Consider the following 22,766-nt stretch of genomic DNA (forward strand, 5'->3'; position numbering starts at 1 on the left):
ACCAATAACAGACTTAAAGAGAGCCAAATCAAGAACGAACTGCCATTCACAATTGCTACAAAGAGAATAAAATACCTAGGAATACAACTAACAAGGAACGTAAAGGACCTCTTCAAGGAGAACTACAAACCGCTGCTCAATGAAATAAGAGAGGACACAAACAGATGGAGAAACATTCCATGTTCATGGTTAGGAAGAATCAATATCGTGAAAATGGCCATACTGCCCAAAGTAATTTACAGATTCAACGCTATCCCCATCAAGCTACCAATGACCTTCTTCACAGAACTGGAAAAAACCACCTTAAACTTCATATGGAACCAAAACAGAGCCTGCATAGCCAAGTCAATTCTAAGCAAAAAGAACAAAGCGGGAGGCATTACACTACCGGACATCAAACTATACTACAAGGCTACAGTAATCAAAACAGCATGGTACTGGTACCAAAACAGAGATATAGACCAATGGAACAGAACAGAGGCGTCAGAGGCAACACAACATATCTACAACCATCCGATCTTTGACAAACCTGATGAAAACAAGCAATGGGGAAAGGATTCCCTGTTCAATTAGTGGTGTTGGGAAAACTGGCTAGCCATATGCAGAAAGCAGAAAATCGACCCCTTCCTGACACCTTACACTAAAATTGACTCCAGATGGATTAAAGACTTAAACATAAGACCTAACACCATAAAAAACCCTAGAAGGAAACCTAGGCAAAACCATTCAGGACATAGGTGTAGGCAAGGACTTTATGACCAAAACACCAAAAGCATTGGTAACAAAAGCCAAAATAGACAAATGGGACCTAATCAAACTCCACAGCTTCTGCACCGCGAAAGAAATAGTCAATAGAGTGAATCGGAAACCAACAGAATGGGAAAAATTTTTTGCAGCCTACCTGTCTGACAAAGGGCTGATATCCAGAATTTACAGTGAGCTAAAACAGATTTACAAGAAAAGAACAAACAAGCCCATTCAAAAATGGGCGAAGGATATGAACAGATACTTTACAAAAGAAGACATACATGAGGCCAACAAGCATATGAAGAAATGCTCATCATCACTGGTCATTAGAGAAATGCAAATCAAAACTACGTTGAGATACCATATCACGCCAGTTAGAATGGCGATCATTAAAAAATCTGGAGAAAACAGATGCTGGAGAGGATTTGGAGAAATAGGAACACTTTTACACTGTTGGTGGGAGTGTAAATTAGTCCAACCATTGTGGAAGACAATGTGGCGATTCCTCAAGGACCTAGAAATAGAAATTCCGGAGAGAGATCCAAGATGGCTGATGATTAGCAGCTCGGGCACGTACCTCCCAGTGAAAGCGCAAAGAACGAGAGAACGCCACACTTTCAGACGAATATTGGTTGCTCACGGACCAGGAGATTCCCAGTGGAGGAACTCCACGGGTCGCCAGGGCGACTCTTGTGGCCGGCGTGGCAGTTTTGCTGGTGCCTTAGCACGCCAGTTCTTGGTGCAGAGTCTGGAGATTCCCGGGCAGAAAAGCACCATCAATCTTAACACCGCTGTTTTGGCCGGCTCAGTGGATTGCTCAGATTTCGGCGCAGGGAATCAACAAGTTGGACGTCAGAGACCCAGTTAGAAAGTCGGTGATTATAAAGACGACAGACAGACAAATATATAATGAAGGGAAGAAACCAGCGTAAAAAGGTAGAGAATACTCAAAATCAGAATGCCTCTCCCTCTACAGGGGATTGCAATTCCTCATCAGTAACGGAACAAGGCTTAATAGATTACACATGTGTTCCAATAACAGAAGCAGGTTTCAAAACGTGGGTGATAAGAAACTTCTGTGAATTAAAAGAACTTGTTCTAACCCAATGCAAAGAAACTAAAAACCTTGATAAAAGGTTTGACGAAATGTTAACGAGAATGGACAATTTAGAGAAGAATATAAGTGAATTGATGGAGCTGAAAAACACAACACGAGAACTTCGCGAAGCATGCACAAGTTTAAACAGTCGAATTGATCAAGCAGAAGGAAGGCTATCAGAAGTCGAGGACCAGCTCAGTGAAATGAAACGAGAAGACAAGAATGCAGAAAAAAGGATGAAAAGGAATGAGCAAAGTCTCCAGGAAATATGGGACTATGTGAAAAGACCTAATTTACGTTTGATAGGTGTACCTGAATGTGATGAAGAGAATGAATCCAAGTTGGAAAATACTCTTCAGGATATCATTCAGGAAAATTTTCCCAACCTGGCAAGGCAGGGTAATATTCAACTCCAGGTAATACAGAGAACACCACAAAGATATTCTTCAAGAAGAGCAACCTCAAGGCACATAATCGCCAGATTTATTAGGGTTGAAATGAAGGAGAAAATACTAAGGGCAGCCAGAGAGAAAGGTCAGGTTACCCATAAAGGGAAACCTATCAGACTTACAGCAGATATCTCAGCAGAAACCCTACAAGCCAGAAAAGAGTGGGGACCAATATTTAACATCCTTAAAGAAAAGAACTTTCAACCCAGAATTTCCTATCCAGCCAAACTAAGCTTTATGAGCGAAGGAAAAATTAAATCTTTTGTGAACAAACAAGTACTTAGAGAGTTCACCACCACCAGGCCTGCTTTACAAGAGCTTCTGAAAGAAGCACTATACATATAAAGGAACAACCAATATCAGCCTTTCCAAAAATATATCAAAAAGCCAAGAACTTTAACACAATAAAAAATTTACATCAACTAATGGGCAAAACAGCCAGCTAGCATCAAACGCCGGTATTAAATTTATATATATTTTAATTGGATAAAAAGCCAAAACCCATCAGTATGCTGCATCCGGGCCCATCTTACATGCAACAACACACAAAGACTCAGAGAGAAGGAGGAAGATTTACCAATCAAACAGAGAGTAAAAATAAACTAATAAACAAAAAGCAGGAGATGCAGTTCTCGCCTCTGATAAAGTAGACTTTAAAGCAACAAAGATCAAAAGAGGTGAGGAATGACATTACATAATGGCAAAAGGATCAATGCAACAAGAAGAGCTAACGATTCTATAGATCAACGAGATAGAAAATTAACAAGGATATTCAGAACTTGAACTCAGACCCAGAACAAGTAAACTTAATAAACATTTATAGAACTCTCCACTTCAAATACACAAAACATACATTACCACCTCACACCTATTCCAAAGGTGACTATATAATTGGAAGTAAATCACTCCTCAGTAATCGCATAGCATTTCATAGGTTTAAATTAAATATTGGTTGGCTGTTTGTTTGTTATCTTCTTCCCTTATTCCTTCCTGACTACATCATTAAGTATAATTATCAGTATAAAAGAGGTTTTCAATACGCATTACTAAATTGCATTCTAGCCTGGGCAAGAAAGCAATACTCCCATTCTCTCTCCCTCTTTCTTTTCCTTCTCCCTCCTCCCCATTCTCTCTCTCTCTTTCTCTTCCTTTTTCCTCCTTCCTATTCTCACCCTCTCTTTCGCTTAAAAAAAAAAAAAAAAGAAAGAAAGAAATTCCATTTGACCCAGCAATCCCATTACTGGGCATATATCAAAAGGATTATAAATCGTTCTACTATAAGGACACATGCACACGAATGTTCATTGCAGCACAGTTTACAATAACAAAGACATGGAACCAACTCAAATGCCCATCAATGATAGACTGGACAGGAAAAATGTGGCATATATACACCATGGAATATTATGCAGCCATCAAAAACGATGAGTTCGTGTCCTTTGTAGGGACATGGATGAACCTGGAAACCATCATTCTCAGCAAACTGACACAAGAACACAAAATCAAACATCGCATGTTCTCACTCATAGACGGGTATTGAACAATGGGAACACATGGACACAGGGAGGGGAGCACTATATACTGGGGTCTTTTGGGGGTGTGGCAGGGACAGCGGGGGGGTGGGGAGTTGGGGAGGGATAGCATGGTGAGTAATGCCAGATATAAGTGAAGGGCAGGAAGGCAGCAAATCACACTGCCACGTATGCACCTATGCAACAACCTTGCATGTTTTTCACATGTACCCCAAAACCTAAAATGCAATTAAAAAAAAGAAAAGACAAAAAAAAAAAAGCCTCTGAGGCAGGGAGCCAGGTGATCAGGCTCGGCTGGTCCCCCCCCCCCCACACACACACACAGCAATTGGAAACACTGGATAGAGAGTTTCACAGCAAGAACAGCTGAACCTGGGATGGTTCAGCTCTGTGGGGGAGGGGCGTCTGCCATTACCGAGGCACTCCACCACTACGGAGGTGGTCCACCATTGCTGAGGCAGCCTGCCGTTGCTGAGGCAACGCACCATTGCTGAGGCAACCCGCCATTACAGAGGTGGGCCACCATTGCCGAGGCAGTTCTAACTACACTCATATAAACAGGACTGTAGGGAAGTTCACATGGCAGCTGAGCGGAGCCCACAGCAGATCAGCAAAGCCTCTGCAGCCATACAGTGACTAGGCTGCCTCCTTGCTGGGCAGGGCATCCTGAAAAAAAGGCAGCAGCACAATGGAAACTCATAAATAAAGCCCTAACTCCCCGGGACAGAACACCTGGGGATAAAAAGGGGTTTATGAGTTCTGCTGTAGCAGACTTAAACATACCTGCCCAGCAGCTCTGAATAAACAACAGAGCTCACAGCTCAGCACTCGAGCTCCTATAAAGGACAGACAGTCTCCTCAAGCAGCTCCCTGACCCCCATATATCCAAAGAGTCACCTCATAAAGGAGAGATCAGACTGACATCTGGCAGGTATCCTTCTGGGACAAAGATAGCAGCAGAAGAAACTGGTAGCAACCCTTACTGTTCTGCAGCTGCTGCAGGTGATCTCCAGGCAATCAGGGCCTAGAGTGGACCTCAGCAGTCCTACAGCAGAGGGGCCAGACTGTTAGAAGGAAAACTAAGAAACAGAAATAACTTCATCATCAACAAACTGGACGTCCACTCAGAGACCCAATCTGAAAGTCAGCAACTACAAAGATGACAGGTGGATAAATCCACAAAGATGGGAAGAAACCAGCGCAAAAAGGATGAAAACACCCGAAACCAGAACGCCTCTCCTCCTACAAGGGATCAAAACTCCTCACCAGCAAGGGAACGAGGCTAGATGGAGAATGAATGTGATGAAATGACAGAATCAGGCTTCAGAAGGTGGGTAATCAAAAACTTCTGTGAGCTAAAAGAACATGTTCAAACCCAATGCAAAGAAACTAAGACCTTGAAAAAAGATTTGATGAAATGCTAACAAGAATGGACAACTTAGAGCGGAATATAAGTGAATTGATGGAGCTGAAAAACAACATGAGAACTTCACGCAGCATACACAAGGTTCAACAGCCGAATTGACCAAGCAGAAGAAAGGATATCAGAGGGTGAAGATCAACTCAATGAAATAAAATGAGAAAGCAAGGTTAGAGAAAAAAGGGTATAAAGGAATGAACAAAGTCTCCAAGAAATATGGGACCATGTGAAAAGACCTAATCTACGTTTGATAGGTGTACCTGAATGTGACAGAGATATTATCCAGGAAAACTTCCCGAACCTAGCAAGGCAGGCCAATATTCAAGTCTAGGAAATACAGAGAACACCACAGAGATATTCCTCAAGAAGAGCAACCCCAAGGTACATAATTGTCAGATTCACCAGGGTTGAAATGAAGGAGAAAATACTAAGGGCAGCCAGAGAGAAAGGTTGGGTACTTTAGGAGGCCGAGGCGGGTGGATCACGAGGTCAAGAGATCGAGACCATCCTGGTCAACATGGTGAAACCCCGTCTCTACTAAGAATACAAAAAATTAGCTGGGCATGGTGGCGCGTGCCTGTAATCCCAGCTACTCAGGAGGCTGAGGCAGGAGAATTGCCTGAATCCAGGAGACAGAGGTTGCGGTGAGCCGAGATTGCACCATTGCACTCCAGCCTGGGTAACAAGAGCGAAACTCCATCTCAAAAAAAAAAAAGAAAAGAAAAGTTGGGTTACCCACAAAGGGAAGCCCATCAGACTCACAGCAGATCTGTCAGCAGAAACCCTACATGCCAGAAGAGAGTGGGGGCCAATATTCAAATCCTTAAAGAAAAGAACTTTCAACCCAGAATTTCATATCCAGCCAAACTAAGCTTCATAAGTGAAGGAAAAATAAAATCCTTTCCAAACAACCAAGTACTCAGAGATTTCATCACCACCAGGCCCGCTTTATAAGAGCTCCTGAAAGAGGCACTACACATAGAAAGGAGGAACCAGTACCAGCCACTCCAAAAACATACCAAATGGTAAAGAGCATCAACACACTGAAGAATCTGCATGAACTAACAGGCAAAACAGCCAACTAGCATCAAAATGGCAGTATCAAATTCACACATAACAATATTAACCCTAAATGTAAGTGGACTAAATGCCCCCATCAAAAGACACAGACTGGCAAATTGGATAAAAAGCCAAAACACATCGGTGTGCTGTATCTAGGAAACCCATATCACATGCAAGGATACAGAAAGGCTCAAAATAAAGGGATGGAGGAAGATTTACCAAGCAAATGGAGAGCAAAAAAAAGCAGGAGTTGCTATTCTCATCTCTGACAAAATAGACTTTAAAGCAACAAAGATCAAAAGAGACAAAGAAGGACATTACATAATGGTAAAAGGATCAATGCAACAAGAAGAGCTAACAATCCTAAATATATACGCACCCAATACAGGAGTACCCAGATTCATAAGGCAAGTTCTTAATGACTTACAAAGAGGCCTAGACTCCCACACAATAATAGTGGGAGACTTCAACACACCATTGTCAATATTAGACAGATCAACCAGACAGAAAATTAACAAGGATATCCAGGACTTGAACTCAGACCTGGAACAAGCAAACCTAATAGACATTTACAGAACTCTCCACCCCAAATCCACAGAATATACATTCTTCTCAGCACCACATCACAGCTACTCTAAAATTGACCACATAATTGGAAGTAAATCACTCCTCAGCAAATGCAAAAGAACGGAAACCATAACAAACAGTCTCTCAGACCACAGTGCAATCAAGTTAGAACTCAGAATTCAGAAACTAACTCAGAACCGCACAGCTTCATGGAAACTGAACAATTGGCTCATGAATGTTGACTGGATAAACAATGAAATGAAGGCAGAAATAAAGATGTTCTTTGAAACCAACGAGAACGAAGACACAACATACCACAATCTCTGGGACACATTTAAAGCAGTTTCTAAAGGAAAATTTATAGCAATAAGTGCCCACGTGAGAAGCAAGGAGAGATCTAAAATTGATACCCTATCGTCAAAATTGAAAGAGCTAGAGGAGCAAGATCAAAAAAACTCAAAACCTAGCAGAAGACAAGAAATAACTAAGATCAGAGCAGAACTAAAGGAGATAGAGACACAAAAAAACCTTCAAAAAATTAGTAAATCCAGAAACTGGTTTTTCGAAAAGATCAACAAAATAGACAGACAACTAGCCAGATTAATAAAACAGAAAAGGGAGAATAACCAAATAGATGCAATAAAAAACGATAAAGGGGATATCACCACAGATTCCACAGAAATTCAAACCATCATCAGAGATTATTACAAACAACTCTATGCACATAAACTAGGAAACCTGGAAGAAATGATAAATCCCTGGACAGTTGCCTCCTCCCAAGCCTAAACCAGGGAGAAGTTGAAACCCTGAATAGACCAATAACAAGGTCTGAAAAGCCTACCACCCAAAAAAAGCCCAGGTCCAGATGGGTTCACAGCCGAATTCTACCAGACATACAAAGAGGAACTGGTACCATTCCTACTGAAACTATTCCAAAGGATCCAAAAAGAGGGAATCCTTCCCAAATCATTTTATGAGAGCAACATCATCCTGATACCAAAACCCGGCAGAGACTCAACAAGAAAAGAAAACTACAGGCCAATATCCATGATGAACATAGATGCAAAAATCTTCAATAAAATACTGGCAAGCCAATTGCAACAGCACATCAAAAAGCTTATCCACCATGATCAAGTAGGATTCATCCCGGGGATGCAAGGATGGTCAACATACGCAAGTCTATAAACGTAATTCACCACATAAACAGAACCAAAGACAAAAACCATATGATCATCTCAATAGATGCAGAGAAGGCCTTTGACAAAATTCAACAGCCCTTTATGCTAAAAACCCTCAGTAAACTAGGTATTGATGAAACATCTCAAAATAATAAAAGCTATTTATGAAAAATCAACAGCCAATATCATACTGAATGGGAAAAACTGGAAGCATTCCCTTTGAAATCTGGCACTAGACAAGGATGCCCTCTCTCAACACTCCTATTCAATATAGTACTGGAAGTTCTAGCCAGACCAGTCAGGCAAGAAAAAGAAATAAAGGGTATTCAAATAGGAAAGGAGGAAGTCAAATTGTCTCTATTTGCAGACGACATGATTGTATATCTAGAAGACCCCATCATCTCAGCCCAAAATCTCCTGAAACTGATAAGCAACTTCAGCAAAGTCTCAGGATACAAAATCAATGTGCAAAAATCACAAGCATTCCTACACACCACTAACAGACTTAAAGAGAGCCAAATCAAGAATGAACTGCCATTCACAATTGCTACAAAGAGAATGAAATTCCTAGGAATACAACTAACAAGGAACGTAAAGGACCTCTTCAAGGAGAACTACAAACCGCTGCTCAATGAAATAAGAGAGGACACAAACAGATGGAGAAACATTCCATGTTCATGGTTAGGAAGAATCAATATCGTGAAAATGGCCATACTGCCCAAAGTAATTTACAGATTCAATGCTATCCCCATCAAGCTACCAATGACCTTCTTCACAGAACTGGAAAAAACCACCTTAAACTTCATATGGAACCAAAAGAGAGCCCGCATAGCCAAGTCAATTCTAAGCAAAAAGTGCAAAGCGGGAGGCATCACACTACCAGACTTCAAACTATACTATAAGCCTACAGTAATCAAAACAGCATGGTACTGGCACCAAAACAGAGATATAGACCAATGGAACAGAACAGAGGCCTCGGAGGCAACACAACATATCTACAACCATCTGATCTTTGACAAACCTGACAAAAACAAGCAGTGGGCAAAGGATTCCCTGTTTAATAAATGGTGTTGGTAAAACTGGCTAGCCATGTGCAGAAAGCAGAAATTGGACCCCTACCTGACACCTTACACTAAAATTAACTCCAGGTGGATTAAAGACTTAAACATAAGACCTAACACCATAAAAACCCTAGAAGAAAATCTAGGCAAAACCATTCAGCACATAGGCATAGGCAAGGACTTCATGACCAAAACACCAAAAGCATTGGCAACAAAAGCCAAAATAGACAAATGGGACTTAATCAAACTCCACAGCTTCTGCGCAGCAAAAGAAACAGTCATTAGAGTGAATTGGCAACCAACAGAATGGGAAAAAATTTTTGCAGTCTACCCATCTGACAAAGGGCTGATGTCCAAAATTTACAAAGAACTAAAACAGATTTACAAGAAAAAAAACAAGCCCATTCAAAAGTGGGCGAAGGATATGAACAGATACTTTACAAAAGAAGACATACATGAGGCCAACAAACATATGAAAAACTGCTCATCATCACTGGTCATTAAAGAAATGCAAATCAAAAGTACATTGAGATACCATCTCACGCCAGTTAGAATGGCGATCATTAAAAAATCTGGAGACAACAGATGCTGGAGAGGATGTGGAGAAATAGGAACACTTTTACACTGTTGGTGGGAGTGTAAATTAGTTCAACCATTGTGGAAGACAGTGTGGCAATTCCTCAAGGACCTAGAAATAGAGATTCCATTTGACCCAACAATCCCATTTCTGAGTATATATTTAAAGAATTATAAATCGTTCTACTATAAGGACACATGCACACCAGTGTTCATTGCAGCACAGTTTACAATAGCAAAGACCTGGAACCAACCCATATGCCCATCGATGACAGACTGGACAGGGAACATGTGGCATATATACACCATGGAATATTATGCAGCCATCAAAAACGATGAGTTCGTGTCCTTTGTAGGGACATGGATGAATCTGGAAACCATCATTCTCAGCAAACTGACACAAGAACACAAAATCAAACACCACATGTTCTCACTCATAGGTGGGTGTTAAACAATGGGAACACATGGACACAGGGAGGGGAGCACTATACACTGGGGTCTGTTGGGGGGAAATAGGGGAGGGACAGCAGGGGGTGGGGAGGTGGGGAGAGATAACATGGGGAGAAATGCCAGATATAGGTGAAGGGGAGGAAGGCAGCAAATCACACTGCCACGTGTGTACCTATGCAACACTTTTACATGTTCTTCACATGTACCCCAAAACCTAAAATACAATTAAAAAAAAAAAAAAGAAAATCTGTTATAAGATGTAAGTGATTTGTGCCTGAGAAATTGAATAAAATTTTGATGGGGCCAGGCGCAGTGTCTCACACCTGTAATCCCAGCCCTTTGGGAGGCCAAGGTGGGTGGATCACGAGGTCAAGAGATCGAGACCATCCCGGTCAACATGGTGAAACCCCGTCTCTACTGAAAATGCAAAAAATTAGCTTGGCATGGTGGCACATGCCTGTAATCCCAGCTACTCAGGAGGCTGAGGCAGGAGAATTGCCTGAACCCAGGAGGCGGAGGTTGCGGTGAGCCGAGATTGCGCCATTGCACTCCAGCCTGGTAACAAAAGTGAAACTCCGTCTCAAAAAAAAAAAAAAGTTTTGATGGCATCAATCCTGTGCACAACATGAATGTGTTTAGGAAGATATCTGTCTCTGGTTATTTTTGACTTGAGTTAGTTGGCTTCTGCCGATCACTCCAAACATTATTAAAGTCAGCTGTTAAGAGAATGATCATAAAAAAAAAGATACTCAGTTTTGTTACAGCTCCCTATAGCAAAGACTTATTTTAAATTTAACTGCAAACCATATAGAGTTCTTTTAAAGGTTAAGGGAATGAGTGGAACAAGGGTATGTTAGAAAATCCGTGGTCAAATAGCTCAAACAGTCTACAAAAATTCAACCAGGCTGTTGAGCAAAGTAGCAATCAGGGGAGGATGGAAAGAGTCTTAGATGTTCTGAGTCAATGATGTTCTGAGTACAGAATGTCATTGAACCCTCCCTAGGCTAATTTATTAAATGGTTCTTTGTGTGTGTGTGTGTGTGTGTGTTAACAAACTTGTCTTGTATCCATACTTTCTATAGTTTTCAACCATTTACTTACTGTAATCTGATAATTTATACTAGTGTTTTTCAACCTTCCTTCATTATCATGCTCCCGAAGAGAAAGATTAATTAATTTCTCTCTAATAAGGAAAAGTAAATAACAAAAGATAAGATTTGGGTGGGTAAGAATGAGCTCTAGACGGCTACATACCATTGTAATATGTAAAATTTGTTGACCTCCAATATCCAGTTTTCATGCCCACAGAGGAAATAATATCACCCCTGTTGAGAATGCATAATCTCTACCTTTGTCCAGGCTGTCTTCTGACATAGAAGGCTGTACCATTTCCTTCTCCTTAATCTGTGTCACTATGGTTTTTTCAGACTTAGCACACATTTGCTAGTCCCAGAATCATCTATCGCTCTTTCCATCCTCCTCTGATTGCTACTTTGCTCAACAGCCTGGTTGAATTTTGTAGACTGATCTATTTGACTGGGGATTTTTGTAACATTTCTTTGTAATTTTCTCATGTTTTCACTATCTTGCCAGTGAGATTGTAGACTTCATGACAATGAACATCTTCTTTTCTTGTTTGTCTTCTTTTTTGTTTGTTTGTTGAAGTTTTGATTTTCATATCTTTCATCCTAAGCAATCAATCAGTACTTGTTGAATTGATTATATATTGGGTCTAAAAGTTAGTGTAGGTCTGGAGTTTTTAGATACATATAAGGTTTGAGTTCTATATTTACTTATAAATAGATGAACACTATTGTAAGTAAAGGGGCTTTTGGTGAATTTTTAAAATAGTTTTCTGGATATCTACTCTGTATCTGATACTGTGCTAGGCATTTGCCCATCCTTTCTGAAGTAGGTGGTGGTATCCCCATTTACAGATATGGAGATCTAGGCTCAGAGTTACTGACCAAAGTCATACAGCTAAAAGTAGGGAACTGGATTTCAAACTTAGTTAAATCTGTTGGAATTTCATGTTCTTTACACTGAAGCACACAAGCAGTAGGTTCCAACTCTGATACAATATTCAGAGATAATCCTGGGGGAAACACACATGTTTTGGTTTATTTTTCTAGACTTTTGTTCATTTGTTTGCTTGTTATTGGAGAGAATTACCTATAAATTGATGAATTATATCACAGGAAAATGTAATTAATTTCTGTTAATAATTTTATCATTTTTATTTTTATTCACTCATCAAACATGTATTGGGTATTTAGGTCCTAGGCACTGTGGTAGGGCTACATATATAAAAAACATTTAAGACATTGGAGCTCCAAGTGCCTAAAGTCTCATAGTGAGGCTCATGGAAATCATTAAGGTAGACTCAAGTCAGAAAGTGAGAATAGCAATATATTTAAAGAAGGAAACTAATACACTATCCAGGGGAAGTCAATGAACTGTCTCTTAAACTCATAATACAGAAAATCAATCTTCCTGCTCTCTCTGTAACAAGTGGTGACTTGCAAGTGAGTAATCACAAAGGCATGGAAGATTTGGTCTTTGCGGGAATGGCAAGAATGTGGACTTCATCAGTGAGATTGGAACAGTAATTTGGGGCCAGATTGTTACAGTTGCTTTTGGATGTTATGATTACATCTGCTTTTCTTTTCTAGCTTTAAGCCATCTAAATATAAAGGAGATAAAATTGAAAGAATAAAGAATTAATAAAGGGATCTTAAAAAGTATGAGGAATTTGAGGTCAAATAACATGTCACATATATTAGTCAAGTAATTAAATAGCAATGCTAAAATCTAATTGAGAAGTTTATAATCACAAAGTGATAAATTTATTACAGTAATGCTTCTGAATACTGTGTGTGCGCTTTAGTACTACAGACAGATTCATTTGGGTTCTTTTCAGTACTGTCTACTTTTAATTATAGGATGTGAAGTTGACAGCAAGCAATGATGATTATTATTTTGTATTTGAAGATTATTTATATCAGGTAAGTTTAAAAATTAAAATATATAGCGTTCTTGTTTTAGGTTCTCTAAATCATGATACTTTAGGAGATATCTCTGTTGTTGACTAAATCCTTTTGTAATCCATGGCATACTTGTAAGATGAAATGTTGTAAGTTTCAGAAAAGGTTACCTATTGTTTTTACTGTGGGATTAGATAGGAGAATAAGAGTTCCCAATGTGTTCCTTTTTGTCATATATGGAACAACAAGGAGGTATTGGCAGGTGAGTTTTCTATCTTTGTTGTTGGCACAGATGCTTAAATCAGATGTCAAATTCATATTTAAGCCATTCCAAGATGTTTGGAGAAAGCATTTTGCATGATACTTTTAAAATTAAAGATATTGAATAAATAATATTTCAAAATCAATTTGGATTGTCATGATTATACTTTGATCATTTCATCTGCTGATATTGTGGATGCTTGTATTCTTACTTTTTCACATCTACTAGAATAGAACCATTTATCATAAATAGAAAATATATAATTTATATAGAATTCCCTACATGATGTTCTTTTTTAAAAAGATTACATGTACATATTAATAATTTGATTTTGAATGAATGTCAATACAGATGTCATAGAGGAAATACCTAGATTCTACACAGCAATTTCTGCTTAATTAAATGTAAATTGGTCCCTGCTGTTTATATGAGCTGGTTTTTGTTTGATAATGGTGTTGGTGTATATGTTTAAGAGAGAAGACAAAGTTAAATAAGAATCTCTCAAGAAGATTTATCATATGTTCCAAGAGCTAAAGTATAAAGACTTTATAAGACTTATTTATAAAGTTAAAATTTTAAATAATCCAGAAAGAATTTTAAGATTTCTGTGATTTCAAGTGCATAATTAAAATTTTTTATTTGTTTAAGTAGTGGACTTAAAATTTCATTTTAATATAAAGTTAGTTATTAATTAAAAGTTGGAGAATATAAAAATATTCTTCTAAAAGTTTGCTTATATAGCTAATATGTAGCCCTGTACCTAATTCTTAGTACTCTGTACATTTTTTAGTATACAGGCATATCTCACTTTATTGTGCTTTCCTTTATTGTGCTTCACAGATATTGTTATTTTTACAAATTGAAGGTTTGTGGCAACCCTGCATTGAGCAAGTCTATCAGCACAATTTTTTTCAACAGCATGCAATTGCTTCATATTTCTATGTCACATTTTGGTAATTCTTACAATATTTCAAACTTTATTATTATTATATCTGTTTTAGTAATCTGTGCTTAGTGATCTTTGATGTTACTACTGTAATTATTTTGGAATGCCACAAACTACACTCTTAAGATGGCAAACTTAATTTATGAAATTCTAGGTTGAAAGTTCTTTTCTTTAAGGATGTTGAATATTGGCCCTCACTCTCTTCTGGCTTTTAGGGTTTCTACCAAGAGATCCGCTGTGAGTCTGATGGGCTTCCCTTTGTGGGTATCCCGACCTTTCTGTCTGGCTGCCTTTAGCATTTTTTCCTTTATTTCAACCCTGGTGGATTTGATGATTATGTGCCTTGAGTTGCTGTTCTTGAGGAATATCTTTGTGGTGTTCTCTGTATTTCCTGGACTTGAATGTTGGCCTGCCTTGCTAGGTTGGGAAAGTTCTCCTGGATAATATTCTGAAGAGTGTTTTCCAGCTTGGATTCATTCTCTCTGTCACATTCAGGTACACCTATCAAACATAGATTAGGTGTTTTCACACAATCCCATATTTCTTGGATGCTTTCTTCATTTCTTTTCACTGTTTTTTCTCTAATCTTGCCTTCTCGTTTTATTTAATTGATTTGTTCTTGTGTTTTTCAGCTCCATTAAGTCATCTATATTCTTCTTTAAGCTGTTTATTCTCATTAGCATTTCATCAAACCTTTTCTCAAGGTTCTTAGTTTCATTGCATTGGGTTAGAACATGTTCTTTTAGCTCAGAGTAGTTTCTTATTACCCACCTTCTGAAGCCTGTTTTTGTCAATTCATCAGGCTCATTCTCCATCCAGTTTTGTTTCCTTTCTGGTTAGGAGTTGTGGTCCCTTGGAGGAGAAGAGGCGTTCTGGTTTTTGGTGTTTTCATCCTTTTTGTGCTGGTTTCTTCCCATCTTTGTGGATTTATCTACCTGTGGTCTTTGTAGTTGGTGACTTTCAGATGGGGTCTCTGAGTGGACATTCTTTTTGTTGATGTTGAAGTTATTTCTTTCTGTTTTTTTAGTTTTCCTTCTAACAGTCAGGCCCCTCTGCTGTAGGACTACTGTAGGTCCACTCCAGACCCTGCTTGCCTGGGTATCACCTGCAGCAGCTGCAGAACAATAAGGGTTGCTGCCAGTTTCTTCTTCTGTTATCTTCATCCCAGAAAGATACCTGCCAAATGTCAGCCTGAGCTCTCATTTATGAAATGTCTCTTTGGATATATGGGACTCGGGGAGCTGCTTGAGGAGACAGTCTGTCCCTTATAGGAGCTCAAGTGCTGAGCTGTGAGCTCCATTGTTCCATTCAGAGCTGCTGGGCAGGTATGTTTAAGTCTGATGCAGCGGAACTCATAACCACCTTTTTTTCCCAGATACTCTGTCCTCGGAAGATGGGTCTTTATTTATAAGTTCCTAACATGCTACCTTTTTTCAGAGATGCCCTGCCCGGGAAGGAGGTAGCCTAGTCACAGTCTGCCAGCAGAGGCATTGCTGAGCTGCCATGGGCTTTTCCCAGCTGCTGTGTAAACTTCCTTTCAGTTTTGTTTACAGAGGTATGGTTAGAACTGCCTCGGTAATGGTAGTCTGCCTTGGTAATGGTGGTCTGCCTCAGTAATGGCGGACTGCCTCAGTAGTGGTGGACTGCCTCAGTAATGGTGGACACCTTTTCCCCCACAGAGCTGGACCATCCCAGGTCCAGCTGCACTTACTGCAAATCTCTCAATCCAGAGTATTTCAGATTGCTGGTCTTTCTGAGGGTAGGACCTGCTGAGCCAGATCACCTGGCTCCCTGTTTCAGCCCCCTTTTTTTCAATTGAATGGGTGGCTCTATCTCCCAGGCATTCCAGGCACCAGTTGAAATGGCTGCCCAGATTTGTGTGAGTTTTTGTGTGGATAACTGCTGCGCCAGCTGAAACAGCTGTGCTGGAAACTTGTGGTGCTTTTCAGCCTGGGAATCTCCTGGTCTGTAGGTAGTAATAACTCATTTGGAAATTCAGTGATCACTTATCTTCTGCATTGTTTTCGCTGGACCTGCACTCCAGAGCGATTCCTATTCAGCCATCTTGGATCCTACCCCTCCAGTCTGTGTCTTTTGATTGGGGCATTTAGCCCATTTACATTTAAGATTAATATTGTTATGTGTGAATTTGATCCTGCCATTTTCGTGCTAGTTGGTTGTTTTGCCCATTAGTTGATGCAGTTTCTTCAGTGTCAATGGTCTTTACAGTTTGGTATATTTTTGCAGTGGCTGGTACTGGTTGTTCCTTTCCATGTTTAGTGCTTCCTTCAGGAGCACTTGTAGGGCAGGCCTGTGGTGACAAAATCTCTCAGCAGTTGCTTGTCTGTAAAGGATTCTATTTCTCCTTTGCTTATGAAGCTTATTTTGGCTGGATATGAAATTCTGGGTTGAAAATTTGTGTATTGGCCCCCACTCTCTTCTGGCTTGTAAGATTTCTGCTGAGAGCTAGGCTGTGTGTATGATGGTCTTCCCTTTGTGGGTAACCTGACCTTTCTCTCTGGCTGCCCTTGACATTTTTTTCCTTCATTTCAACCATGGTGAATCTGACGATTGTATGCTTTGGGGTTGCTGTTCTCGAGGAATATTTTTGTGGTGTTCTCTGTATTTCCTGAATTTGAATGTTGACCTGCCTTGCTAGTTTGGGGAAGTTCTCCTGGTAATATCCTGAAGAATGTTTTACAACTTGATTTCATTCTCCCCATCACTTTCAGGTACACCAATCAAACACAGATTAGATCTTTTTACATAATTTCATATTTCTTGGAGGCTTTATTTCTTTTCACTCTTTTTTCTCTTCACTCTTTTTTCTCTAATATTTCCTTCTTGCTTTATTTCATTGAGTTTATCTTCATTTCTCATATCCTTTCTTCCACTTGAATGATTTGGTTATTGAAACTTGTGTACATGGGAACATGAGAACATGGAGTTCTCATGCTGTGTTTTTCAGCTCCATCATGTTGTTTATGTTCTTCTCCATGCTGGTTATTCTCGTTAGCATTTCATCTAACCTCTTTTTTTAAGGTTCTTAGTTTCATTGCATTGGGTTAGAACATGCTCCTTTAGCACAGAGAAGTTTGTTATTACCCACCTTCTGAAGCCTGCTTCTGTTAATTCATCACACTTATTTTCCATTCAGTTTTGTTCCCTTGCTGGTGAGGAGTTGTGATCCCTTGGAGAAGAGGCATTCTGGCTTTTAGTGATTTCATCCTTTTTGTGCTGGTTTCTTCCCATCTTCATGGATTTATTTATCTTTGGTCTTTAAGTTGTTGACTTTTGGATATCGTTTCTGAGTGGGCATCCTTTCTGTTGATGTTGAAGCTATTTCTTTCTGTTTATTAGTTTTCCTTTTAACAGTCAGGCCCCTCTGCTGCAAGTCTGGTGGAGTTTGCTGGAGGTCCACTCCAGACCCTGCTTTCCTGGGAATCACCCATGGGGGCTGCAGAACAGCAAAGATTGCTGCCTCTGGTAGCTTCATCAAAAGGGTACCTGCCAGATGTCAGCCAGAGCTCTCCTGTATGATGTATCTCCCAGATAGGATACACAGGGGATCAGGGAGCCACTTGAGGAGGTAGCCTGTCTGTTAACAATGCGGAACTCAAGCACTGTTCTGAGGGCTCTGTTGTGCCCTTCAGGGCTGCCAGGTAGGGATGTTTAAGTCTGCTGAAGTGGAACCCACAACCTCCCCTTTTCCCAGGTGCTCTGTCCCCCACCTTGGTGGAGGACAGAGCACCTGGGAAATGAAGCCACCTACTGGAGCCTCAGCAATGGTGGGCACTCCTCCCCCCTCCAAGCTCAAATATACTGGGTCGAGCTCAGGCTGCTGTGCTGGCTGCGAGAATTTCAAGCCAGTGCATTTTAACTTGCCAGTCTTCATGGGGGTAGGACCTGCCAAGCCAGCTCACCTAGTTCCTTGGCTTCAGCCCCCTTTTTCAGGGGAATGGGTGGTTCTGTCTTGCTGGCATTCCAGGTGCCACTCACCTAAAACAGGTGCCCAGTTTTGTGCTGGAAACCCTGGGCACTGGTATTGTAAGCGCCAGAGGGAATCTCCTGGTCCACAGGATGTATAGACCATGGGAAAAGTGTAGTATCTGAGCTGGAGTGTTGGAATGTTGGGAAAAGTCCCTTAATGGCTTTCCATGGCTGAGAGCTAGAGTCTTGGCCCCTTGCACCTCCCAGGTGTGGCTGGCAGTGCCCCACCCTGCTTTGGTTGCCCACTTTGGACTGTTCTGTACTGTCTAACCAGTCCCAATGAGATGAACCTGATACCTCAGTTGGAAATGCAGAGATCACTCATCTTCTGGTGTACTTTTTTTAGGAACTGCAGACCAGAGCTATTGCAATTCCACCATCTTGGCAGCAGTCCAAACATATATAATTTTATGCATTGTAAATAATGTTCTGTTTTCAGAAATTGAGTTTTTTTTTCCTCTCAGAAAAAATTGTGTGTGTATGTGTGCATGTGTGTAATAAGACAGAAGAAAGCCTGTTCTTACCATTAATTACAGGCATTCCTTTAGCATAACTAAAGGAATACACTGTTGCTATAAGGGAAAATTGTCAGTGTAGCAAATTTAATGTTTCTGGCCATGTTCTTGGTCATAGCCCATTTATTGGATTTTGTGACTGCACTGCAAAATTAGATGACATGTGGCATTGCTGTGTTTACATACAGATGAGAAAATGTCCAGTAATCCTTCTTTAAAGAAAATCTGGGCCTATGTTACAAGGATATGTAGGCACTAGTTCCTGAGTACCTTATGCTAATGTTAACTAAATCATATAGGAAAGAATGCTGACTATTATAGAAATAATGTTTTTAGTAATAAGCCAATTCTTTAGTATTCCAGTGTTGTTAGTTTTTATTTTGCATGAAATTCTTAAAGTGCCCACTTTTAAGTGTTGTAAGTTTTAAATTATGTCAGAGTTTCAAACTGTGTTCAAACAGAAGACAGCTCTTATTTAATGGAAGTAAATTGAGTAGTTTGACAGTATCATTTTCAGACTTCAATACTGAATCAATTTTCACAGGCTACATAAGTTAACATATTGTCCAAAGTATATAAAATATTCATAGGAAAGAATTTGTATATAGTAAAGGAAAGACACAAAGATTTACTCTTTCTGTTTATGACAATCTTCCATCATATGCTTGGCTTATCTGGCATATACTTAGTAGTAGTCCTGAGATACTGAAGAATGATATAGTTATAGATATTTTAATGTTATTAAATGGAATTAAAAAGGTCCAAATGCAGTCCAGTATTCTTTGTTTATGTAACTAGTTAGATTATTTAGTTCATGTTCTGACATAGGCACTGTGTTAGGTGCTAGCAAAAGAAGGTTTTATTAAGCTCACATCTCAGTGGAAATAAAGAGAAAGACAAATGCATAGTTACAATTTGATAAATGTACCAATAGAGATATGTATAAATTCTATGCAAATATAGATAAAGGGAAAATAAATTCTGGGAGTGCTGCAGTAGTCAGTGATGGCTTCAGAATAGAAATATAATATTGTAGGAAATAAATTTTACTTCAACTTTTTGCCATACTGTTTTCCATAGTGACTATACCATTATATATTCCACCGATAGTGTACAAGGGTTCCAGTTACTCCCCATCCTCACTGACATAATAGTTTCTTTTTTCTTTGATAGTAGCCATCCTAATGGGTATGAAATGATGTTATCTTAGTTTTCATTTGTATTTTCCTAATGATTAATGATACTGAGCATCCCTTCTTGTGCTCATTAGCCATTTATATATCTATTCAGGAAAAAAAAAAATGTCTATTCAAGTCCTTTGCCCATTTTTGGATCAAGTTGTTTGTTTTTTGGTATTGTTGAGTCTTAAGAGATCTGTAAATATTCTGGTTATTAGTTTCTTATTGAATATGTGATTTGTAAATATATTCTCCCATCTGTGAGTTGACTTTTTACTCTGTTGATAGTGTCTTTTGATGCACAAAATTTTAAAAATTTCATGAAGTCCAGTTTGCCTATTTTTCGTTGTTATCACCTATGCCTTTGGTATCATATCCAAGAGATCACCAAATCCAATGTTGCGAAGATTTTGCACTGTGTTTTCTTCTATGAGTTTTATAGTTTTAGAACTTGCATTTAGGTCTGTAATCTATTTTGACTTAATTTTTGGATATGATGTTACATAAAGGTCCAACTTCATTCTTTTGCATATAGATATCCAGTTTTCCTAGCAACCTTTATTGGAAGACTGTGCTTTCTCCAATTGAATGGTAATGGGAGAAAGGACAAGGACAAAACTTGTTGTAAATAATTTTACTATCTATTCAAGGTTTTATTTCTAGTTCTGTTCTATTCTGTGTGTCTATACATCTGTCTTTATGTCAGCAACACACTGTTTTTTATTATTATAGCTTTGTAGTAAGTTTTTAAATCTGGAAGAAGTAGGAATCTTCAAGAAATGTTCTTTTTCAAGATTGTTTTGGCTATTTGGGGTTTCTTGATATTTCATCTACATTTTAGGATGGATTCTTCTATTTTTGCAAAACACATCACTGGGATTTTGATAGGGATTGCATTGAACTTGTAGATCACTTTGGGTAGTATTGCTTTCTTAACAATATTAAGTCTTCCAATTCATGAAGATAAAGTACCTTTCCATTTATTTATGTCTTTCTTAATTTCTTTCAGCATTGTTTTATGGTTTTCATTATACAAGTCCTCCATGGTTAAGTTAATTCCTAAGTAGTTATTCTTTTTAATGTTATTATATATGAAATTTTTTACATAATTTGCTTTTCAGATTATTTATTGTTAGTGTATAAAACTGCAACTGATTTTTTTGTGTTGACTTTATATTTTGCTACTTTATGGAAGTTATTTATTAGTTCTAACAGTCTTGTGGGAGTTTTAGGATTTTTCTACATATAGGATCATATCACCTGTGAACAGAGATAATTGTACTTCTTCCTTTCTAACTTGGATTTCTTTTATTTTTTTCTTGCCTAATTACTTTGGCTAGAATTTCCAGTATGTTGGATAAAAGTAGTAAAGGCAGGCATCCTTACCTTATTTCTGATTTTAGATGAAAAGCTTTCAGTTATCCACCATGGAGTGTGATGTTCACTGTAGCATTTTTATATACAGCTTTTATTATGTTGAGGTCGTTTCTTTCTATTCCTACTTTCTTGATTGTTTTCATCATGAAAGGGTATTGAATTTTGTCAAATGCTTTTTGTTTTTACGTCAATTGAGATGATCATGTGACTTTTTTCACTTCACTCTGTTAATATGGTATATTACAGTGATTTATTGTTATGCGTTGAACCATACCAAGAACAAATTCCACTAAGTCATTGTGTATAATTCTCTTAATATTCTGCTGAACTTGGTTTGCTAGTGTTTTGTCGATTTTTCCATTGATTTTTCTAAGGGAATTGATCTGTGGCTTTATTTTCTTGTATGTCTTTGGTGTTGGTATCAAGGTAATTCTGGCCTCATAGAATGAATTAGGAAGTGTTTTCCAGTTTTCAATTGTGTTGGAGAGTTTTTGTTTTGTTTTGTTTGTTTGTTTGAAATACAGGATCTCTCTGTGTTGCCCAGGCTGGAGTACAGTGACTATACACAGGCTTGATCATAGTGCATGCACTGTACCCTTGGACTCCTGGCCTCAAGCAATTCTCTTGCCTCAACCCTCTGAGTAGTTGGGACTATAGTTGCACATCATCATGCCCAGCTCAATTTTTGGAAAAGTTTGAGAAACATTCGTGTTGGTTCTTTAAATGTTTGGTAGAATTCACCAGTGAAGCCATCAGGACCAAGGGTTTTCTTTGTCAGGGATCTGATTACTGATTAATGTTTTTACTAGTTACAGGTCTGTTCAGATTTTTAATTTTTTTTGCAATTTAGTCTTGTGTGATTTTGTGTTTCTAGGAATTTGTTCATTTTATCTAGTTTATCCAATTTGTTGGTGTACAATTGGTCATAGTACTCTCTTATAATCCTTTTTATTTCTGTGGAGTAAGTAGTAATGCTCCCAGTTTCACTTCTTATTTTAATAATTTGAGTCTTCCCTCTTTTTTCTTAGTCCATCTAGCTCAAGCTTTGTCAATTTTGTTGATCTTTTTAAAGAGCCAACTTTTAGTTTCAGTTATTGTCTTTATTGTTTTGTTATTCTCTATTTAATCTATCTCTGCTCTACTTTTTATTATTTATTTTATATCTTCTGCTAGCTTTCAGTCTAGTTTGCCCTTCTTTTCCAGTTCCTCAAGTTGCAAAGTTGGTTATTTGAAAGCTTTCTTGTTTTTTTAATCTAAGCCTCTATAACTATAAATTTTCCACTTAACATTACTCTCACTGAGTTCCATAAGTTTTGATATGTCATGGTTTTGTTGTCTCTATTTCTCATTTCTCCTATAATTTCTTCTTTAAT

At 38.7% G+C, this 22,766-nt stretch overlaps 1 protein-coding gene across 4 annotated transcripts in view; it reads left to right on the forward strand.

The window, feature by feature from the left end:
- TBC1D19 (TBC1 domain family member 19) overlaps positions 1–22,766 on the forward strand; it is a 185,444-nt gene that overhangs the window by 106,577 nt on the left and 56,101 nt on the right. For all 4 annotated transcript variants that reach the window (XR_001110602.2, XM_012472433.3, XM_012472432.2 and 1 more), the window contains exon 13: positions 13,084–13,146. Coding sequence is in view for 3 of the 4 variants with exons in the window: in XM_012472433.3 (XP_012327856.1) it covers positions 13,084–13,146 (63 nt within the window). In the remaining variant the exon portion in view is untranslated. The remainder of the gene's footprint in view (positions 1–13,083; positions 13,147–22,766) is intronic.

Source organism: Aotus nancymaae, unplaced genomic scaffold (genome assembly GCF_030222135.1).
Source record: "Aotus nancymaae isolate 86718 unplaced genomic scaffold, 86718_ANA_hifiasm-v0.15.2.pri h1tg000006l, whole genome shotgun sequence".
NCBI classification, from domain to species: domain Eukaryota; kingdom Metazoa; phylum Chordata; class Mammalia; order Primates; family Aotidae; genus Aotus; species Aotus nancymaae.